The sequence below is a fragment of the Macaca nemestrina genome, chromosome 15 (assembly GCF_043159975.1).
Source record: "Macaca nemestrina isolate mMacNem1 chromosome 15, mMacNem.hap1, whole genome shotgun sequence".
Classification (NCBI taxonomy): Eukaryota; Metazoa; Chordata; class Mammalia; order Primates; family Cercopithecidae; genus Macaca; species Macaca nemestrina.
Genome location: NC_092139.1, coordinates 107,599,865 through 107,618,231, shown reverse-complemented (window position 1 = coordinate 107,618,231; position 18,367 = coordinate 107,599,865). Strand labels below are relative to the sequence as shown.

At 44.4% G+C, this 18,367-nt stretch overlaps 1 protein-coding gene across 3 annotated transcripts in view; it reads right to left on the bottom strand.

Moving 5' to 3' along the window:
* The window catches only part of LOC105464411 (GRB2 related adaptor protein 2), a 74,066-nt gene that overhangs the window by 25,485 nt on the left and 30,214 nt on the right, over nt 1-18,367 (bottom strand). For all 3 annotated transcript variants that reach the window (XM_071080622.1, XM_011712293.3, XM_011712287.3), the window contains exon 2: nt 2,489-2,580. In XM_071080622.1, coding sequence (XP_070936723.1) covers nt 2,489-2,566 — 78 coding nt within the window. In that variant the 5' untranslated portion in view covers nt 2,567-2,580. The remainder of the gene's footprint in view (nt 1-2,488; nt 2,581-18,367) is intronic.

The following is an 18,367-nucleotide window of genomic DNA, read 5'->3' as shown; positions in this document are numbered from 1 at the left end:
GGCAAGATAGATACTACCTCCACTTGCTGAGGAAGACACTAAAGCTCAAAGAGGGCAGATGACTGGGCCCCAGGCTCCACGGCTAGTAAGCTGGGATTCAAACTAAGATCCATTTGACTCAAAGTCTATGCTCCTTTTTACTGCCTCACACTCCCTTCTGGTGAAGAAGAGACGTGCTTGAGAGATATGAGGAAAAAATTACATTCAGAGCAGAGTTTAGTGCTTAGGAGTCAGACAGAGTTCTATCCAGGTCCTGGATTGGTTTCATTCTAGCTGCGTGACCGTGGACATGTGATTTCATCCCTAGCCTCAGTTTCTCATCTGTGAAATCGAGGGGAAATGAATGCCTACCTCATACGTTTGCTCAGATGATGAAATCATGTCTGCAAACCACTTAGCTAGATCCTGGCCCTGAACAGGAGCTCAGGAGATGTTGGTTACTGGTCACCAGGATTTGGTAAGGGAGGCACTGATGATAACTGGGGCTCCTGGCTTGTGACTGACCTAGGACAATACTTAGAACATGGAAAGAAGAGTGGCTTCGGTGGAAGTGGGGGTGAGATGGGCATGGGGGTTGGAGTGATTCTGGGCATCCGAAGTCAGGGGCTGGAGTTCATATGGTGACATCCAGCAGACAATTGGAAGTCTGGGTCTGGAGTTCAAGAGCAAGGTCAGAGCTAGAACATGAACCATAGACTTGAGGGTCTTTAGCACAGAGGTGATGGTTGCAGCCGGAGAAGAGGAAGAGGTGGCTCAGAGTGAGAAGAAGAATCAGAAAGCCAAAGGCAGCACCTTCAGGGAAGTATATATTTCAGGATCAAGAGAGGAAAAAGAATGCTTGGAAATGAGACCTGTAGGAGTGTTCAGGAAGGGAGGAGAAGAACCCAGAGGTGCTGCCAAAGCCAGGGAGACAGGGGCTTCCAGCAGAGGGCCAGTTAGCAGTATCAGCCCCACAGACATTTCCACAGGGTCGTTATACTACACATTAAGGAGATCACTGGTGAACTTCAAGAGAATGTTGGGGGGAGGGTAAAAGGGAGATTCCAGAGGGTTGTGGAATGAGTGGGAAGTGAGGAAGTGAGGCACACCCAGTGTAGACAATTCTTCCCAGTATTAGCAACAAAGGAAAGAAATCAGGAGCTGGATTGGGAAGCAGAGTTGAGCAAAGTTTTTTTTTCTTTCCTTTTCTTTTGCTGGGGAATAGAGAAAACTTAAGATACCAGCTTCTCTTTGCAATGGAAGACAAGGGTGGAAGTTGGTGCAAGGATGGTCTCCAGTGGATGACAGTCACATGGTCACAGTGCCCCATAGAGAAAGCAGGAACTTCTCACTGCACGGCAAGTCCCTCCAGGACCTTGGTAAGATCTCAAAGCAGTGACAGACAGGTTTTCCTGGGTCAGGAGGCCCAACTCATATTTTAAGTTCGTGAAAGCCTACGCTTTGCCACCATGGTACTAGATCTTGAAAGTTGAGAGCAGTTAGAAGGCTACCTAATGGGCATGTTCATATTCCAAAAGAAGCCATTCTGTGGTGTTTTGTGCTCCTTAGACACTTTCAAAGTCACTCTCTCACATGCTGATCTTTGTATAACAAACATAATTCTCCGTGGCGAGACACTAATGGCCTCAGTGTTGCTGGACATCCGAGAAGGCTCATTGGGACTGCTGCGGACCAGGAATCAGGCTGAGGGTGATCTGAGGTCAGGCAGCGGGGGTCTGGCTCCACATACTCCCAAAAGCCCTTTTGAAGGGCTTACGCTCTTTTGCAAAACAAAACAAAACAAAACAAAAAACAAAAAACAAAACAAACAAAAAACCCAAGGGCTAACATGTAGAGTCTGAAAGTATGGTGCATGAATGAGGGAGAAGCCCAAGGCCACTTCAGCCCAGCAAGTGGCCTCTACACTCAAGGGCAGGCTGAGGACAAGCTTTAAAAAGCCCCTGAGTGGCCAGGTGTGCATGGCCTTTGTTGAGCCATGTCCTCTGTGGCTGCCTTTCCCAAGCTGTCTCTATCCACAACCTCTCCTCCCGAGTTCCAGCTCTGCTGAGCCTGGCGCTGCTCCCTGAATTCAGCAAGGGCTTGCACATCTCTGAGCTTTAGGTAAAAGCCCAAGTCACCTTCAGTGCATTCCTGATGTTCACATTGCACGCACTCCTACAACCCCCATCTTTCCAGGTGGAATCACTTGTTCCCTCACCTGTGCTCCCTGAGAACTTAGCCAAGAACATCTGTAACAGCCCTTCGGGTGGATGTGTTCCCCTCTCCAGGCTACGAACCTCCCAGGACAAGGATGGTGGCTTATGCTGACTCTATATTTCCATCACCTGGCCTGGTTGGTGTCTGCTATAAGGGTGCACAAAGGGAATCAAGGTGAACTTCTCTTTTTAAAAGGAACCACATGCAGTTCTTAAGAGACAAAGGCAGGGACTGTCAGATTACTGAGTAACTGAAACTCCCTATTGCTCCCCTGGGGCCCCACGTCACCTACCTTCAAAACATCTCCAGTGTGAAAGCTCAGTTCATCCTCACCTGAGGCAGTGAAATCAAACTTGGCGACAGCTTCCATGCTGTAACGTGAAGCTGGAAGAGAAATAATGTGGTCATTGTGCCTCTCTGCCAGGGGGAGGGCAGCAGAGCCCATGGTGCTTCCTGGTAATCAGCAGTTCCTAGGAGAGTGGGCAGATGGATGTCTCCAGGCTGGAGAGCAAGGCTCAGGCGCACAACAAGCGCTTGTGTTTGCAGGAAGAGCTGCTGGAATCTATAGGATCTGGGTCCTGGGATCATTCTTGGGATCCCTAGATGCCAGGAGCAGGAAATGAAGGCCAGCCGCAGCCTTTCCCTTCTCCTTTCATCATCCTGGCCTGACACCACTTTTCGGGGCATCTCTGTTTGCAGCTGATAAGGAGGGAAGGCTTGCTATCATTTGTAACTTGAGGCCCGAGGGGCTGGAAAGACTATTCTGTAAACACTGTCCCAAGGCTGTCCCTTGGCAGCTATATTTAAACAGGCAGTGTTAATTAGACAGATGCCATTTCCTCTTTTACATCTGAATCATTTAAGAGAATTAGACAGCACTGGCCAGTGGGGAACTCAGCTTCCTTCTGCATGGTTTGAGAGTAGAAAGCATTTTTTGGTTTTCGAGTTGGGAGACTCAATTGGTCAGATTACTTATTTTATGATTATATTATAAACCAAGTACATTTTGGAAATTTTGATGTTAACATTTTTGAATTGAGTTTAAATTGTGGCCCCCTTCTCGTAACGTGTGAGACCTGTGTAAAGATAAATGAATCAGCCTATGTAATACATTTAGTATGAACTAGAGTTGTGCTTTAGGAGGCAGTGGGGATGTAACGGCAAGAGAGCTGGCCTCAGTCCCAGTTTTGTTTGGTAGATAGCTGTACACTCTTGGGCAAGTAATTAAACCCTTGGAGTCTCCGTTTCCTCATCTATAAATTGGTGATCATAATATTCAATTAATAAAGTTGTAAGGTTAAATCAAATTATAGATGCAGGCCAGGTGCTGTGGCTCATGCCTGTAATCCCAGCACTTTGGGAGGTTGAGGCGGGCAGATCACCTGAGGTCAGGAGTTCAAGACCATCCTGGCCAACATAGTGAAATCCTGTCTCTACTAAAAATACAAAAGTTAGCTAGGTGCAGTGGCACGTGCCTGTAATCCCAGCTACTCAGGAGGCTGAGGCAAGATAATCGCTTGAACCCAGGAGGCAGAGGTTGCAGTGATCCAAGATTGTGCCACTGTACTCCAGCCTGGGTGACGACTCTGTCTCAAAAAAAATAAAAATCTATATCTACATATATATATATATGCAAAGTATTATACAAGATAAAGCTAAATAGTATTTACGTTTTAAAATAATTTTATGGAATGCATTTTCCCCCAGCAAAGGTAGCCTAACCAAAATCAGCACAAGTTTTCTTCTGTCACTCCCATCTCCTATGAACTTTTCTCATTGAAATTCGAGACCTAATCTCCATGACTATCAAATCCTGTGATTCTCTGCTAAGACATCTTAATGTCAGGACAATCTTGAAAGCTGTTATTTTCTTGTTGATCAAAATTTCCCTAAGTTTCAAACCCTTTGGGGTAGAAAATAAATGTCCTCTAACCTAATAGACTTTCAGTGACCAGTCAACTGGGACCACAGTTGTCCTCTCAGTGGGAATTCCTACCCAAGTAAGCAAGATTTGGGTAAATAAGGAAGGTGGCTGCCAGTGAGAGGGTGAAACGCCAAGAGATCAGAGGATTAAAGCGACTGCAACAGGGTGATAGCAAGGGGCTCATTTCTCTGATTCTCCACAATTGCTCGGTCTTTCGAAGGTAATTTACAGAGATGACTATTACCCATTCAAAGGTAGATGTTAAGCAAAAAATAGACCAGGAGCCAAAGTAAAATGTCATAGTTAACTCTCTGAGCTTTATCACCAGTCAAAACGTACTTCCAAACAACAGCACCACAAATATACTTTTTGTACACTTTCTTCAAGATCCATCTATCGAAGGCAAATTAAAATGGTTGTGACCTAGGATGACCCACTCAACAGGAAGGAGTATTCTGCCCTCCTAAGTTAATGCTAAATGCCTTTGCTGATTTGATTCACCCCATCACTTTAACACACAAGGCTTCTTCTAATTAAGGCCTTGCCTCTAGTTTTCAGAGAGACATCGCTTCTGTGGGTCATCCTCATGGAATCAACAGTAGACAGTGGTCACCTCGTGGGATCAAGTGTCAGGTGAATGGTCCTGAAGACCAAGATCCCATTTCTATGCAAATTCACCTTAATAAGCAGGATGGAGACAAGGGAAGGGCAAATGCTAAACGTATTAGAAAGTTACATAAATTAGAAATGAAAAAAATATCCAAGGCAAGCTCTAGATATGACCTTGATTTGGGGAAGATCTTTCCAACATTACATGTAACTCAGCTCAGGCTTGGGCGCTGGGTCCAGGCTGGCTGTAAATCACTTCAGTGAGAAGTGAGAAGGCCGAGGCAGAAGTAAAATTGCTTCTGAATAGCAGCGCTTTCCTCTGCCTTCCCCCAGGAGGTAGGCGGTATGGCAAAGCCAACGACGCAGCCATGTCACAGAGCTCCCCAGCTTATAATATTAATCCTGGCTCAAAAAACCCAATTAAACAGGCCCACTCTTTATAAAATTGCTTTGAAAAAATTTGTTTGCTCCCATTTCCATTTGTGAGATGAAATCTGCCCGGCTGCTGTTTGTTCAGGTGGGGTGGGTTATGCTCTCCTTTCGTTTAAACCACAGGGCTTCAAACACTCCTCCCTTGAAGCACCCCTAGTAGTAGAGAATAGTGAATATGTCACTCTCAGGGGTCGGTTTTCTGTTTGGTCATAAAAATGCACAGAAATGCATATCCCATTCCTCTATATCCATTAGCATTAATTTTGAAAAGTTTAAAAATTACCACCAGGGAAAAAGAAAACTGAACGAATATAGTTTATTCAGTACTTATCCATTTGTTTTGTGATCTGTACCTGCCACCACTACAGACTGCACTGGAGAAACAACAACAAAAATATGGAGCTATAAACTGGGTAGCAACAATTCAGAGACAGTTGTGGGGGGTGGAGTGCAACAGCCTGAATTCAAGAATGCAATGAAGCCTTCTTGCTGCTGTTTTCAATTCCAGCGCTTCTGACTTCCGAAAAGAGAGGCCCCTCGGCCGGGCGCGGTGGCTCACACCTATAATCCCAGCACTTTGGGAGGCCGCGGCGGGCGGATCATGAGGTCGAGAGATGGAGACCATCCTGGCCAACATGGTGAAACCCCGTCTCTACAAAAATTAGCTGGGCATGGTGGTGTGTGCCTGTAGTCCCAGCTACTTGGGAGGCTGAGGCAGGAGAATTGCGTGAACCCAGGAGGCAGAAGTTGCAGTGAGCGGAGATTGTGCCACTGCACTGCAGCCTGGCAACAGAGTGAGACTCCATCTTAAAAAAAAAAAAAAAAAAAAAAGACTCCTCGTTAGAGAACCTCACAGATGGATTAAATGTGATTTCCCTGCCAGTGATGGGCTTTAGAAATGGCTGAAATCTACCTGCGTATACAGTGTGAGAAGCTGAGCCTTCAGGGGCAGCCAAACCATCTCCAGCAGCAGCCGCCAACCCGATTGACGATGATGCCATTTGGAGGGCCTCAGTGCTAGCTCTGCTTCTCACCAGCCCTCTGCACCTCTCTCACTTACCCCTTTAAGAGCTGTCATGCAATAGCCATTGGCAGCATGCAGTGTGGATCTGCTTCACCAGAGGGTAATGCCACACAGGACTGCCCTGAACATGATTTTTTCTGCCCTTGCCTTTCCATGTGAGCTTCTTTTACCACTAAAAAACCTAAAAAAATATTCAGGCTATATGCCAGGAATGCTTGTCTACTTCTAAAATATAGTCACCACAGAGGATGAAAACAAAAGCCATGCTACAGCTCTTTAAAATAACCTCCATTTGAAACCCAGATTATAAGTGGATTTGTTCAGAAACACATAGTTACCATCAAAATGGCACCCGGCAAGAAACTTCTTGATCAAATTCAGCTCCTCCTAAGTTGGCTATGAATAGCTAAGGTTTCCATTGTATGTATCTCTTACAAAGAGCAATTGCGTAACACCACAAAGCTATGCGAAGATTCAGGCTCAGGACCCAGTGAGAGAAGGAGACAGGTCCTAAATTGCTATCACTTCCTATTTTGCTGGGGAGAGCCCTAATTTGAATACTGGCCCCAGTTTATGTTGTAATTCAGATAAGAAAATGTCTTGAAATTTTTTAAAAAGAGAGAGAAACATTGCTTTTTACAAGTAATGCTTGTCACATATTTATCAGGACATCGGCAACAAAATTATTTAATTAACTAGTTCATTAATTTAGAGACAAGGTTTTCCTCTGTTGACCAGGCTGGTGTGCAGTGGTGTGATCATAGCTTACAGCCGCTTTCAACTCTTTGGCTCACAGGATTCTCCCATCTCAGCCTCCTGAGGAGCTGGGACCACAGATGTGTGTCATCACACCCGGCTGTTTTTGTTTTTTTTTTTTTGGTAGAGATGGGGATCTCACTATGTTGCCCAGGCTGGTCTCGAACTCCTGAGTTCAAGTGATCCACCTGCCTCAGCTTCCTGGAATTCTGGGATTATAGGCATGAGCCACCATGTCCAGCCAACAAATAATTTTTATTAGCATATCTTGTATATGAAATGAAGAAAGAAAACAGTGAGACTAGTTTACACTTTAGGGCTTTGGCTGCGGCTACTGAGAGGAGCTCAGGGAAAATGTAACATTATACCAGCAGCTACTCAACATCACATAATGCAGAGACAGAATCCACAGCCTTGCTGTTGGACAGGTAAATCCCTTCTCGGAGACAATAAGGAAGAGTGCTTCCTCCCCCAGTCGAATTGACAAGGTCAGCTCAATCACTTTTCAGAAGTAGGAAACCTTATACTGCCAGGAAAAAATGATTATGGTTAAGCCTCACTTACACAATAGGTATATTCTTGAAAAGTTATAATGAATAGAGTATTTGTAAATGGAATCATATTAGCATGTATTATGGAGGCTCACTCTATAAAGGAACCCTGTGTGAATCGCTTTATAAAATGAAAGGAAAATTTGTTATGCAAATAACTACTTTTTAATTTATCTGTTTTAAAGTCAGGGTTTTCATGCATTGAGTCTTAAAACAGAGCACACCTGCCTATCCCCTCCAGCTCTGCACGCTGTGGGCCAAATAAACATGTGTTTCCCCTCCTCTGAACTCAAGCACGAAACAAAACAAACAGACAAACAAAAAACACCTTTCCTATTGATACAGAACATTTCACCTTGGAGTATAGACGTGGAACTGTCAAACCTTTTCTGTACAGAGCCAGAGAGTAAATATTTTTGGCTTTGTGGACCATCCAGTCTCTGTAACAATGACTCGCAGGGTTTTTATAGCCAGGAAGGTGGACTTAGATGATGGTAAATGAATGGGCATAGCAGGGTTCCCATAAAACTTTATTTGTGGACACTGAGATTTGAATTTCGTAGCATTTTTACATGACAGGAAGTATTATTATTGTTTTGATATTTTTTTCAATAATGTAAAAATGTAAATTAGCTCAAGGTCAAAAACACATGACGGGCTGAATTTGGCCCACTGGCTGTAGTTTGTCAAACCCTGATATATACATTTATATCTATATCCTATCTCCCCCTAATAGTTTATAAACTTCTTTTTTTTTTTTTGAGACGGAGTCTCGCTCTGTCGCCCAGGCTGGAGTGCAGTGGCCAGATCTCAGCTCACTGCAAGCTCCGCTTCCTGGGTTCACGCCATTCTCCTGCCTCAGCCTCCCCAGTAGCTGGGACTACTAGGCGCCCACCCCCGCGCCCGGCTAGTTTTTTTGTATTTTTAGTAGAGACAGGGTTTCACCATGTTAGCCAGGATGGTCTCCATCTCCTGACCTCTTGATCCGCCCGTCTCGGCCTCCCAAAGTGCTGGGATTACAGGCTTGAGCCACTGCGCCCGGCCTAGTTTATAAACTTCTTGAGGGGAAGGGTTGTAGTTTAGTGGACAGAATACAGGCCTAGCAGTAGACGAACCTGGATTTGAATCCAAAATGTGCCACTTCCTGAGTGTCCTGTTTCCCCATCCGTGGGATGGGAGTCACCAGACTTACTTCATGGGGTTGTTTTGTATTAATGTGTAGACTCTGACACACAGTAGGTGTCCAACGAATGGCAGTTGTTGTTATTTTTTCTTAGATTCTCTACAATGCCTAGCCCAGGCTTAGCAGGCAGCTAGGAAATGTTTGTTGAATGATTGAAGACATGCAAATGACCTGCCCTCAGCGTTACTCTGGTTGATTTCCTCAGGGAAGGGGCAGGAGACAGAAGGAGCTATTTAAAAGGATCAATTAACTTCCCACTCAGAGGTGCCCTGACTTCTCAGCAAACTCAGCCAGAGACGGTGCAACACACCTACACTAAGAGGCCTGATTTATTTAAAATCCAATAGAGGGCAATGGTGCACCCCAAACCATCAATTCCATCTGGTAACTTTTCTTTGCATCTTGAGTCCCAGTAACCTTTAACTAGACAGGTTCGGTGATTGTCTTAATTGTCTGTCATGAGTTTTAAGGCACATAAACTTTAACATTTCAGACTCAAACCTTTAAAATACAGAATTGCTTAGATGTCAAAGAATTCGCGGTCATCTTCTCCTACACATTGTCTGCTGCTTAAATTCCTTCTAAGCAGCCTGGAGAGGTGGTTCCTATTCCTCTTGAGTGGACTTCCCTCGCTCCTGCTTAGAGTCTAGGTTAATGATTCTGTACTGAAACCCCACTGTGTGTTTTTCTTTGCTCTGCATCTTACATCTGTGTTTGGGACCTTTCTGCCTCAGTTTATTACCTCTTATTGGGCATTGGACATGGGAATAGGAAACTGAGAAAGGTTACAGATGGCCCTTCTTGAAAATTTGTAAGCATAGAATGGACAATTACCTTACTGCTCGCCTGTGAGCCGCTGCTTAAATATTCTTCTAGAGACCCAAACCAATGTATTCTGAAAATAATGTGGGAAAGTGACAGAAAAAAAAAAAAAAAAAAGGCTGAGCCTCACCAAGAGACCAAGGACTAGCTTTTCCCCATTTTGGGCTCGCAGATGACAAAATGTTTGCTTCATTCTAAACCAGCAGACACCCTGCTAAGAGAATACCTCTTAATCAGCTGGTCATGTTGGAAATTTACCCTTCATACTGAATGTCTACCAAGGCTTACATATTCCTTTACTGTGCCTGCTCTTGAATCACTTCTAACTCATCTTCCGGAGCCTTTAAAATAGACTCTCACATTTTTTTCTGGTAGGGTCCTGCTTCTGGTTTTCTCTGGAGATGCGGCTCTGTGGCTAGGTGCAGAGGGTGGTGTGGGAGTTGGAATCACGGCAGCTACAACCAACTCATGCAGGGCCTCCTGGGCTCCCCACCAGTGCTTCACCACATAAAGTTTGCAGGTAGCCATGAACTTGGGGGCGGCCATCAGGGTCCTCTGCTTTATTTATTTACTTTGAGATGGAGTCACCCTGTCACCCAGGCTGGAGTGCGGTGGCGCGATCTCAGCTCACTGCAACCTCCACTTCTCAGGCTCAAGCAGTTCTCATGCCTCAGCTTCCTGAGTAGTTGAGGTTACAGGTACAGCCCACCATGTTCTGCTAATTTTTATATTTTTAGTAGAGACGGGGCTTCGCCATTTTGGCCAGGCTGGTCTCGAACTCCTGACCTCAGGTGATCCACCTGCCTCGGCCTCCCAAAGGATCCTCTACTTTAGATGATTTACAGCCAACAGTTCCTCTGCTTAATTGGACCTCCCAAGTCAGAGACACAGGACCATTTCTTCTCAGGTTCGAGGTCCCAGGAGAACAAACAGCGTTCTCAAGAGGACCTGGCTTGTTTCGACAGGTGATCCCTTCAAGAGATATAAACATTTCTGGCTTTATTGCATCCAAAGATAGCAAAGACACATAAAATTTACCCCCAGCAAACAATTTCTGGCTTGTTGGCTGGGATTTTAGCGTCCTCTAAAAGCCTCCATTTTAGGTGATTTTGCACATACAGGGCATTTTTGTTTTTCTCTTGTCCCCAGGTGACTCATTATTTTCCCCTCCCAGCCCCAGGAAGCATAAATCCCCTGGTATGAGCAGCAGGGGTGAACACATGGAACTAGAGGGGCCTCTGCAGCTTGTCTGAGAGTTATAATTCATCAGCGGCTGAGCTGCTGAGGCGAGTCTTGGAGACCCTGAGGATGGCGTTTGAACAGAAGCCCCAGGGCGCTCCCCACTCCCATCCATTCCTGTCCTGTGCGCAGGTGTGTTCCCTGAATAACGATTCATCCTCTGGCTGCTTCACTTTTGCTGAAAGCCACCAACAGAGCTGTCTCCGATGACAGGTGACTAATGGGCAGCTGGATCCTGAGTGAGATACCGAGGCGTGGGCAGGAGAGGTGTGCTGTTCTCTCTTCCCCGGCTGGGAAGGGCCTCAGGCTCAGCCGACAGTTATCCTGCGAGGGTGGCTTTACCTGCCCTTGCGTGCTAATGCTTCTCTCTACCAGGGCCCCTCCTGTAGACCCTTGGCTGGCTTCTTGGGGTTTCCACCCAACATGGGATCCCCAGCCCTGCCAGAACCCCATGGCCTTGACTTGTGATTTCTTCCTAGTTTCCAAATGGGAACAATCTCCCCTGTCAGAAGGTTTTCAGGTTTGGGAGCCAAATAAATACGGTATTTTTCAGACGTATGGACACACTTTACACAACTGGAGAGCCCCTCTAAATCCCTTATATCCTTATTTAATCAAATTGCTGTTCTGCAGGTCCCTGTCTGTCACTGTGGATTATGGAGATTTCATTGGTCTCAAGGATGTTTTTCTCCTTTTTAATTAGCTCCCTTTTTTCCTGTTTAAGGTTTTTTGGGTTTTGGAGGGAAGGGTAGTGAGGGGAGGGAAGTAGAGAAGGAAGAAGACAAGTCAGGAAGTCAGGAGACTGTCCCCACGCAGGGCCGGTCCCCTCCCCTGCCTGTAACTTGGGTGATGTCCAAGGCAGAGCCAGCCAATTCTTCCTTCTTATGCGTATTTATTAACCTGGCTCTGTTTTAATCAATGCCAGTCTGGCTTATATAATCGAACTTTTTTTTAGTGCAAGACGCCTCACATGAAGTCTCATTTGTCCTCAAACTTTTTGTAAGAAAAGTATCTTTCTCTTTAAGTACAAAGTATATGTTCTGTTAAACTCAAACACATTTGATTCTTTTTTCTCTAATTTGCCACTCTCTGCAAGGCGAGGCTTGCCTACCTCAGTGGGAGGTTTACTATAGGACTTGGGGATCAGACAGACCTGGCTTCAAACTTAGGCTCTGCTGCTTACTTCATAGCTGGAGAACCTTAGTTTATCTTCTCTGCACCTCAGTTTCTTCACCAGAAACGCAGATACTAATCCTTAGACCCCAATGTTGCAGCGAAGAGGACGTAGAATGCTTGGTTCGACTGCTCAATGACTCTTCAAAGCATTTTTGCATTCTGGTTATCTACCATCCTTTCTTGTAGAGACAAATTCAAAACTGTTTTTACAAATTGTAAGGCCACCAAGCATATATTACTTTTCAGCCTTTCAAGCACCTATTTTTCCTCACTTTCCCTGGGCAGGCGCTAGCTTCTCCCTATTGCCTGTGGAGTCCTAGCTGCAGTGTTACTAGAAAGTACGACACTAATCAAGACAATTCAGTGAGGAAAGAGAGAAGACAGCACTAACCAAGGGGAAGTGGGGAGAAATGGTGGATGGAGAAACAGAAAACTGACCAGGCTTCTACACTTTGCCATCCACACAGAGCTCAGTCGCTGTGATGCTACCTTTGAGGGGACATGTACCACCCAGACTTTGCCAATGCCTAGAAACGTGAACCAGCTAAGAATAAGTTACCATGGATTGATATGGTTTATCAGGTGCCAAGAACTTTACAAATGGACACCCATTGCAACATTTATTATTGTTATTATCATCATCCTTCACATTTTATAGGTGGGAAACGGAGGCAAGAGATTCGAGTACATGTCTGTTGGCACCTAAGGCTGTGTGTTCTCTTCACTTTGCCACGCTGCCTCTCCCGCTATGAGCAACATAATCAAATCCCTCCTACCTGCTCGGGATGACTGCTCACTAGCTTAGGCCCTCTCAACCTTCCTGGCTGGCTGTCCTTTAGCCAAAAAATTGACAAGAGCAATTTTCACATACCCAAGAAATTCAAGCCCATTACCTCTTCGTCAAAGAGGTAAAGACTGCAATCAACCTGGCAGACCTCAGACCAAGCAATCATGTGCTTTAAGGCAATTGCAGAAATGGAAACAATTTCAGCTAACAGACTTACAAACTGTCGCTCTTTCCCTTTCCTTCTGCCGGTTCCCCCAACCCCCCGTCTCTGTCTCCCTCTTCCTCTCTTTCTCTCTCCTCCTGTCTGTGTCTCATTTGTCGCGGTTCTCTTACCTTTCCCTTCATCAACTTTCCCCACAATACATTCTGCTTTTTCCAAGTTCTTTTCTTTCTCCTTGAAAAGTTAATAACTTACCATGAATCCAGTTAGAGAAAGTGTATCTCGCATACTTCCACTTTTAATTCTCTGACACGTTTCTTATTAAAATGACACCATGAAAACATCAATCCAAAACAACAAAAATAAGACAAAAAGAGCCCACCAACCTCGCTGGAAATACTACTTCGAGCCTCACTCTGCTGCTAGACTGATGTATCACTTGACGTTTCCTAAAGCAATAACAATTGTCTACAGAAACACCGCGAATCCTGCTGGCAAAACCCAAACGTAAGAGAAGCATGAAAAATGCCGCCCCCCACACCCAGCTCAGAAATCATTTAATGAACCCCATCAGAAGGGTGGAGGGTAGGGTGGGGGTGGCAGGGGTAGATGAGAATGACAGTTGAGAGAGACAGACAGACATTTTACAAATCTCCAGGCTTCATTTTCTTTTACTTCTCATTTTCTATTCACATCATGATTTCCCCTGGAATATATCACCAGGATTTTATGGTGCCCTCACGTTCTCTTTTTTTTTCCCTCTTCCCTTCTGTTCACTTCATGTTTGTTTTTATTGATTTGGGCTCTGAAAGCACGGCTTATTTATCATGGATTTGAAAGCCTCCATCTTCTTGCTCTGTTTTCACCAGGGCTGTGACATTGTTCACAAATGCTGCAAATCTGCTCAGCACCCCCTCTCCTTTTCCTCACTGCCTGTGCCCTGGGCTACCTTAATTCTCATCTGGGCAAAGCACGAAAGTGTCAGCAGAGGACGGCATGACCACAATTACTTCAACCTTGTTGTCACTTTTACTTATGCTCCCAAGCCCTCATTTGTTGTTGGAATGCTGGTCATTTTTTTAGCTCACTGATCTCAAAGCTTGCAAAAGGGATCATTTATCCACAGAGAAGCTCCCCTTGCTTCATTTGATAAGTCTATCCCAGAAAAGTGGGAGGGCCTAACATTTTTACAAGGTACTAAAAAAAATGCCAAAGGGATAATATGGCAAATTCCTTTCATCAAATGAATTATAATATTCTTATTTTTGGGAAATTTAGTTCTTTCTAATTTGAGTTTGGTCAGCTAAGGAACACCTCTTGTATTTGTCTTGTTTAAAATAGTTCTCTTTCTTTTTACTTGCCAGTTTTGATTAAATAGTGCCCCATCCTAGATTCTCAAAGTTGGAAGTGGTCCAGAAAGTCAGTCCTTCCCTAATTCATTGAGATGATAGAGAATGGGCATCGGGGAGGGCTGGGATTGGAAAGCGTGACCTGACAGCTTGGTGAATTATTTATGTTGAACCAAAAGTTCTTTCAGCCTGAATTCTGTGCTAAGGACCACAATAAGAAAGAAAAAGAAAGAATGAAAGAAGGAACAAATGAATAAAAGAAAGAGAAAATGAGAATCACAAATCCCAAATTCTCATTTCTAAGCTTAAAAAACCCCGGGGTCTTTGACCACCCTCCATGTGACAGGGTTCCAACTCCTTGATCTCCTGGTCATTTTCCTCAGGTCTCCTCTCAGTTATTCATTGCTTTTCTCAAAATACAAAATACATGATCTAGACTTGAACCCAGTATTCAAGATATGGTCTGAGTTGGGCTGAGTAGAATAGGATGATTTAATCACTTCATTTGTACATGAGGATTTTGTAATTGTGTTACATTGTTGGCTGGTTTTTTGGGTTTTTTTTTTTGAGAAAGGGTCTTGTTCTGTTGCCCAGGCTAGAGTGCAGTGGTGTGATCACAGGTCACTGTAGCCTTGACCTCCGGGGCTTTAGGCATCCTCTTGCCTCAGCTTCCTGAGTAGCTGGGGCTACAATTGTGTGCCCCACACCCAGCTGCTGTTTGGGAATTAAGCAACAACAACTACAACAAAAGCCCGGGTGTTTCCCAACATGAAGATGGTCAAGATGTATCTCTCCACCTCTGCAACGGGTTTCTTGGAACCCAAATGCACGGCTTCACATTTAACCTTTCTTTCATCTTGTTTTTGTTCTCCCTCTTTGGCCAATTTCTCAGCCTACCACAGTTCATTTGGGCATGGATTCGTACTTCTAACCCTCTGGTTATATCTTTCAACTCTTCTTTATAAGTGAACTTCATGCCTTTTTGGGTTTTGTTTTATAATAATTGGAACATGGACTTTTGAGTCAGGTAGGGCTGGGTTCAAATCCTGGCTCCTTCATTCATGCAAGTTGGTTATCTTTGAATTCAGTTTCTTTACCTAAAGACCTCCTCCACGTTGTCATTGACCCTTTAATCAACACTCTGAGTATCAACTTCAAACCTAATTAAGTAGTTATCCTTCGGCCTATCTGTCCTCATTCTGATCTCTAGGGTGTCATGCAAAGCCTGGCTGAAATCAAACTATACTGTGCCTGTGGCCCTTTTCTCATATGTCACTCTAATAACCCCACAGGAAAAAAGAAAGAAACCGTAACAGGGTCAACTCTTCCTTCAGGGCCATATTTGGGGAGATGCCAAGTGGAAGAAACTCGTCTTTTCACTCATTGTTCTTCGGCATTTGCTTTTCCGCTTTCCTCGACCTCTTTTGCAAGCCAAAGACTTTCCTTTGGTGAGGCAGCTGTCACCTTAGCTACTGTGTTCCTGTTCCTCCTCCACCCTATTCTCCTTGCTTGACGGAGCACAGGCCTCTGTGTGTTGAAGCTTTTGACACACAACTTTCTTTCTTTTTTTTTTTTTCTGAGACAGGGTCTCGCTCTGTTACTCAGGCTGGAGTGCAGTGGTGCAATCTTGGCTCACTGAAACCTTCGCCTCCCAGGCTCAAGAGATTCTCCTGCCTCAGCCTCCTCAGGAGCTGGGATTACAGGCACCCGCCACCACGCCTGGCTAATTTTTGTATTTTTACTAGAGATGGAGTTTCACCATGTTGGCCAGGCTGGTCTTGAATTCCTGACCTCTAATGAATGATCCACCTGCCTTGGCCTCCCAAAGTGCTGGAATTACAGACGTGAGCCACCATTCCCAGCCTTGACACACAACTTTCTGAGGGTCATTTTTTTCCATTTAGAATTTGTTAATGTCATGTTTGTCACATGACCTCCCAGATCCACTCAAGTCTCTCTTGTCATTTCAGGCCTTCAGCAATCTTTCCCCATTCTGTCTGTCAAAATTAACTTTAGAAAATCACCTGCACCATGCAAACATGCTTTAGTAAATAGCTTCCCTTGGTTCTCTAAGCCCCCCATTGACATCCTTGTCTCTGCACTGGTGTTCCTTCTCCCATCAAACTCACATTGCTATGTATGGTCGTGCAGGTTGCTCACAGCACAAAGGCCTCAGGCTGAGGTTGTAGTAGGGGCTGAAATGTGCATCCGGTGCCCTTCTCATCATACTGTGAGTCCTGGTATGGGGCTACATCTGTCTAGAACTACCTTGTTTTTCTTACTTAAACAAAGGCACCGGGTCTAATTTCAACTGCTCTTTTAAAGCTTTACTCAGGGCCTGCCCGCCTCATATCCCATGGTCTCACTTTCTCTTACTCTTCTGGTGGACTTAACATATCTACCCCTTGCTCAGTGCTGCTGCCATCTGGGTAAGGTGGGCAAGCACATGAGCCTTGCAGTCAGACTGCAGCGTTCACACCCTTCTCTACTACTAGCTTTCTGGGTGACCCTTAGCAAGTTATTTAACATCTCTGAGTCTCAGTTTCCTCATTTCAAAAACAGGGATGATAATAGTGCCTGCCTCATAATGTTCTTGGGAAGAATATGTGGAATATTCATCTAATTCACTTAGTATGGTGCCTGGCACATAGTAGGTACTCAATAGTTGTTAACTACTGTCACCTTCGTTTTTGAGACAGGGTATCATTCTGTGACCCAGGCTGGAGTGCAGTGATGCAATCATGGCTCACTGCAGCCTCCAACTCACAGGTTCAAGTGATTCTCCTGCCTCAGCCTCCCAAGTAGCTGGGACTACAGGTGCATGCCACCACATTCAGCTTTTTTTTTTTTTTTTTTTTTTGGAGAGACAGGGGTCTCCCTATGTTGCTTAGGCTGGTCTTGAACTCCTGGCCTCAAGTGATCCTCCTGCCTCAGCCTCCCAAAGTGCTGGGATTACAGGCATGAGCCACTGTACCTGGCCAGCTATTGTCACTTTTATGCATAGTCCTTAATAGTTAACAACTATTAAGATGTGGCTCGCAAGAAGTATGAATAAGAAAATGTATACCTCACCAAGTAGGGTTGTCAGATAAAATACAGAATGCCCAGCTAAAGGTAATTTTCAGATAAGCAACCAATAGTTGTTTTAGTATATGTATATCCCAAATCTTTACTTTCTCCACAGAAATCTCAAAGTGATGGACTGAAGCATTGTTCAGAGGAATAGCAAAGACTTGTTTGATCTTTACACCCTTTCATCTCAAATTTCCCTGCTGCCCCTCACCTCATGCAATGCCTGTCCCACAAGATTTCTTACAGGAAAACCGGGGAGTGGGCTAGCCTTTGGGATAAGCAGTGTGAAGGTCCTACAATGAAGCCTTTAGACGTTCTAGTGAAGGCTGTGGTTTGGAATAGAAGTATGTAAATCTCACTCATATACCTTGTGAGCCACAAAATGTCATACCTTCTGTTTTCTCTACCTTTCTTGTGTTATTTGCTGCTTTTAATATTGTGTGGGTCAAAAGGCATGCTTTTACCATTATATATTATAGAATACTGTGTGTTTTGATAAATAGGTTTTATATAGTGGAATTTCTGTTCTTATGAGGGAATTTTTCTTGAAGTCCGTATTTGTGGTAAAGCAGAAATCTTCTAAACTCTCTTACATATTCAGACATTTCTCTTGTGATTACTCTGGCATTTTACATTTTTACTCTCAAATTCACCATCTACTTTCTCATGCCTATAACTTGTCAGATTTTTCCATGCTTGGCATCTGCACCACAGCAAAAAAATTCCTGGGCACCAGCCCCAGTAAATTATTACTAGTCCCATCATGTAGTCACCAGGTTGACATTTACTTGTACCACCCATGTATCTAGTCCTGATGACAATCCCTTGAATTGGCTTATAATACCCTATCCTTTCTTTATATGATTTGCACCATCCTAGAAACTTGTCTCTTCCTGGAACTATTTCAGAGGAAGTTATAAAACCACCAACAGTACCAAATGCAGTTCTGTTGTTTGAGTGATCTTCTCTCTTTAATAGCCTTTCATTTCAAGTCCTCCATTACTGACTCTTTGCACAGATTCTTCTCTCCCCTTCCTCTCTCTGTACTTCCAGGAATTGGTGATTTCTCCCCAGGTTTGTTTTCAGA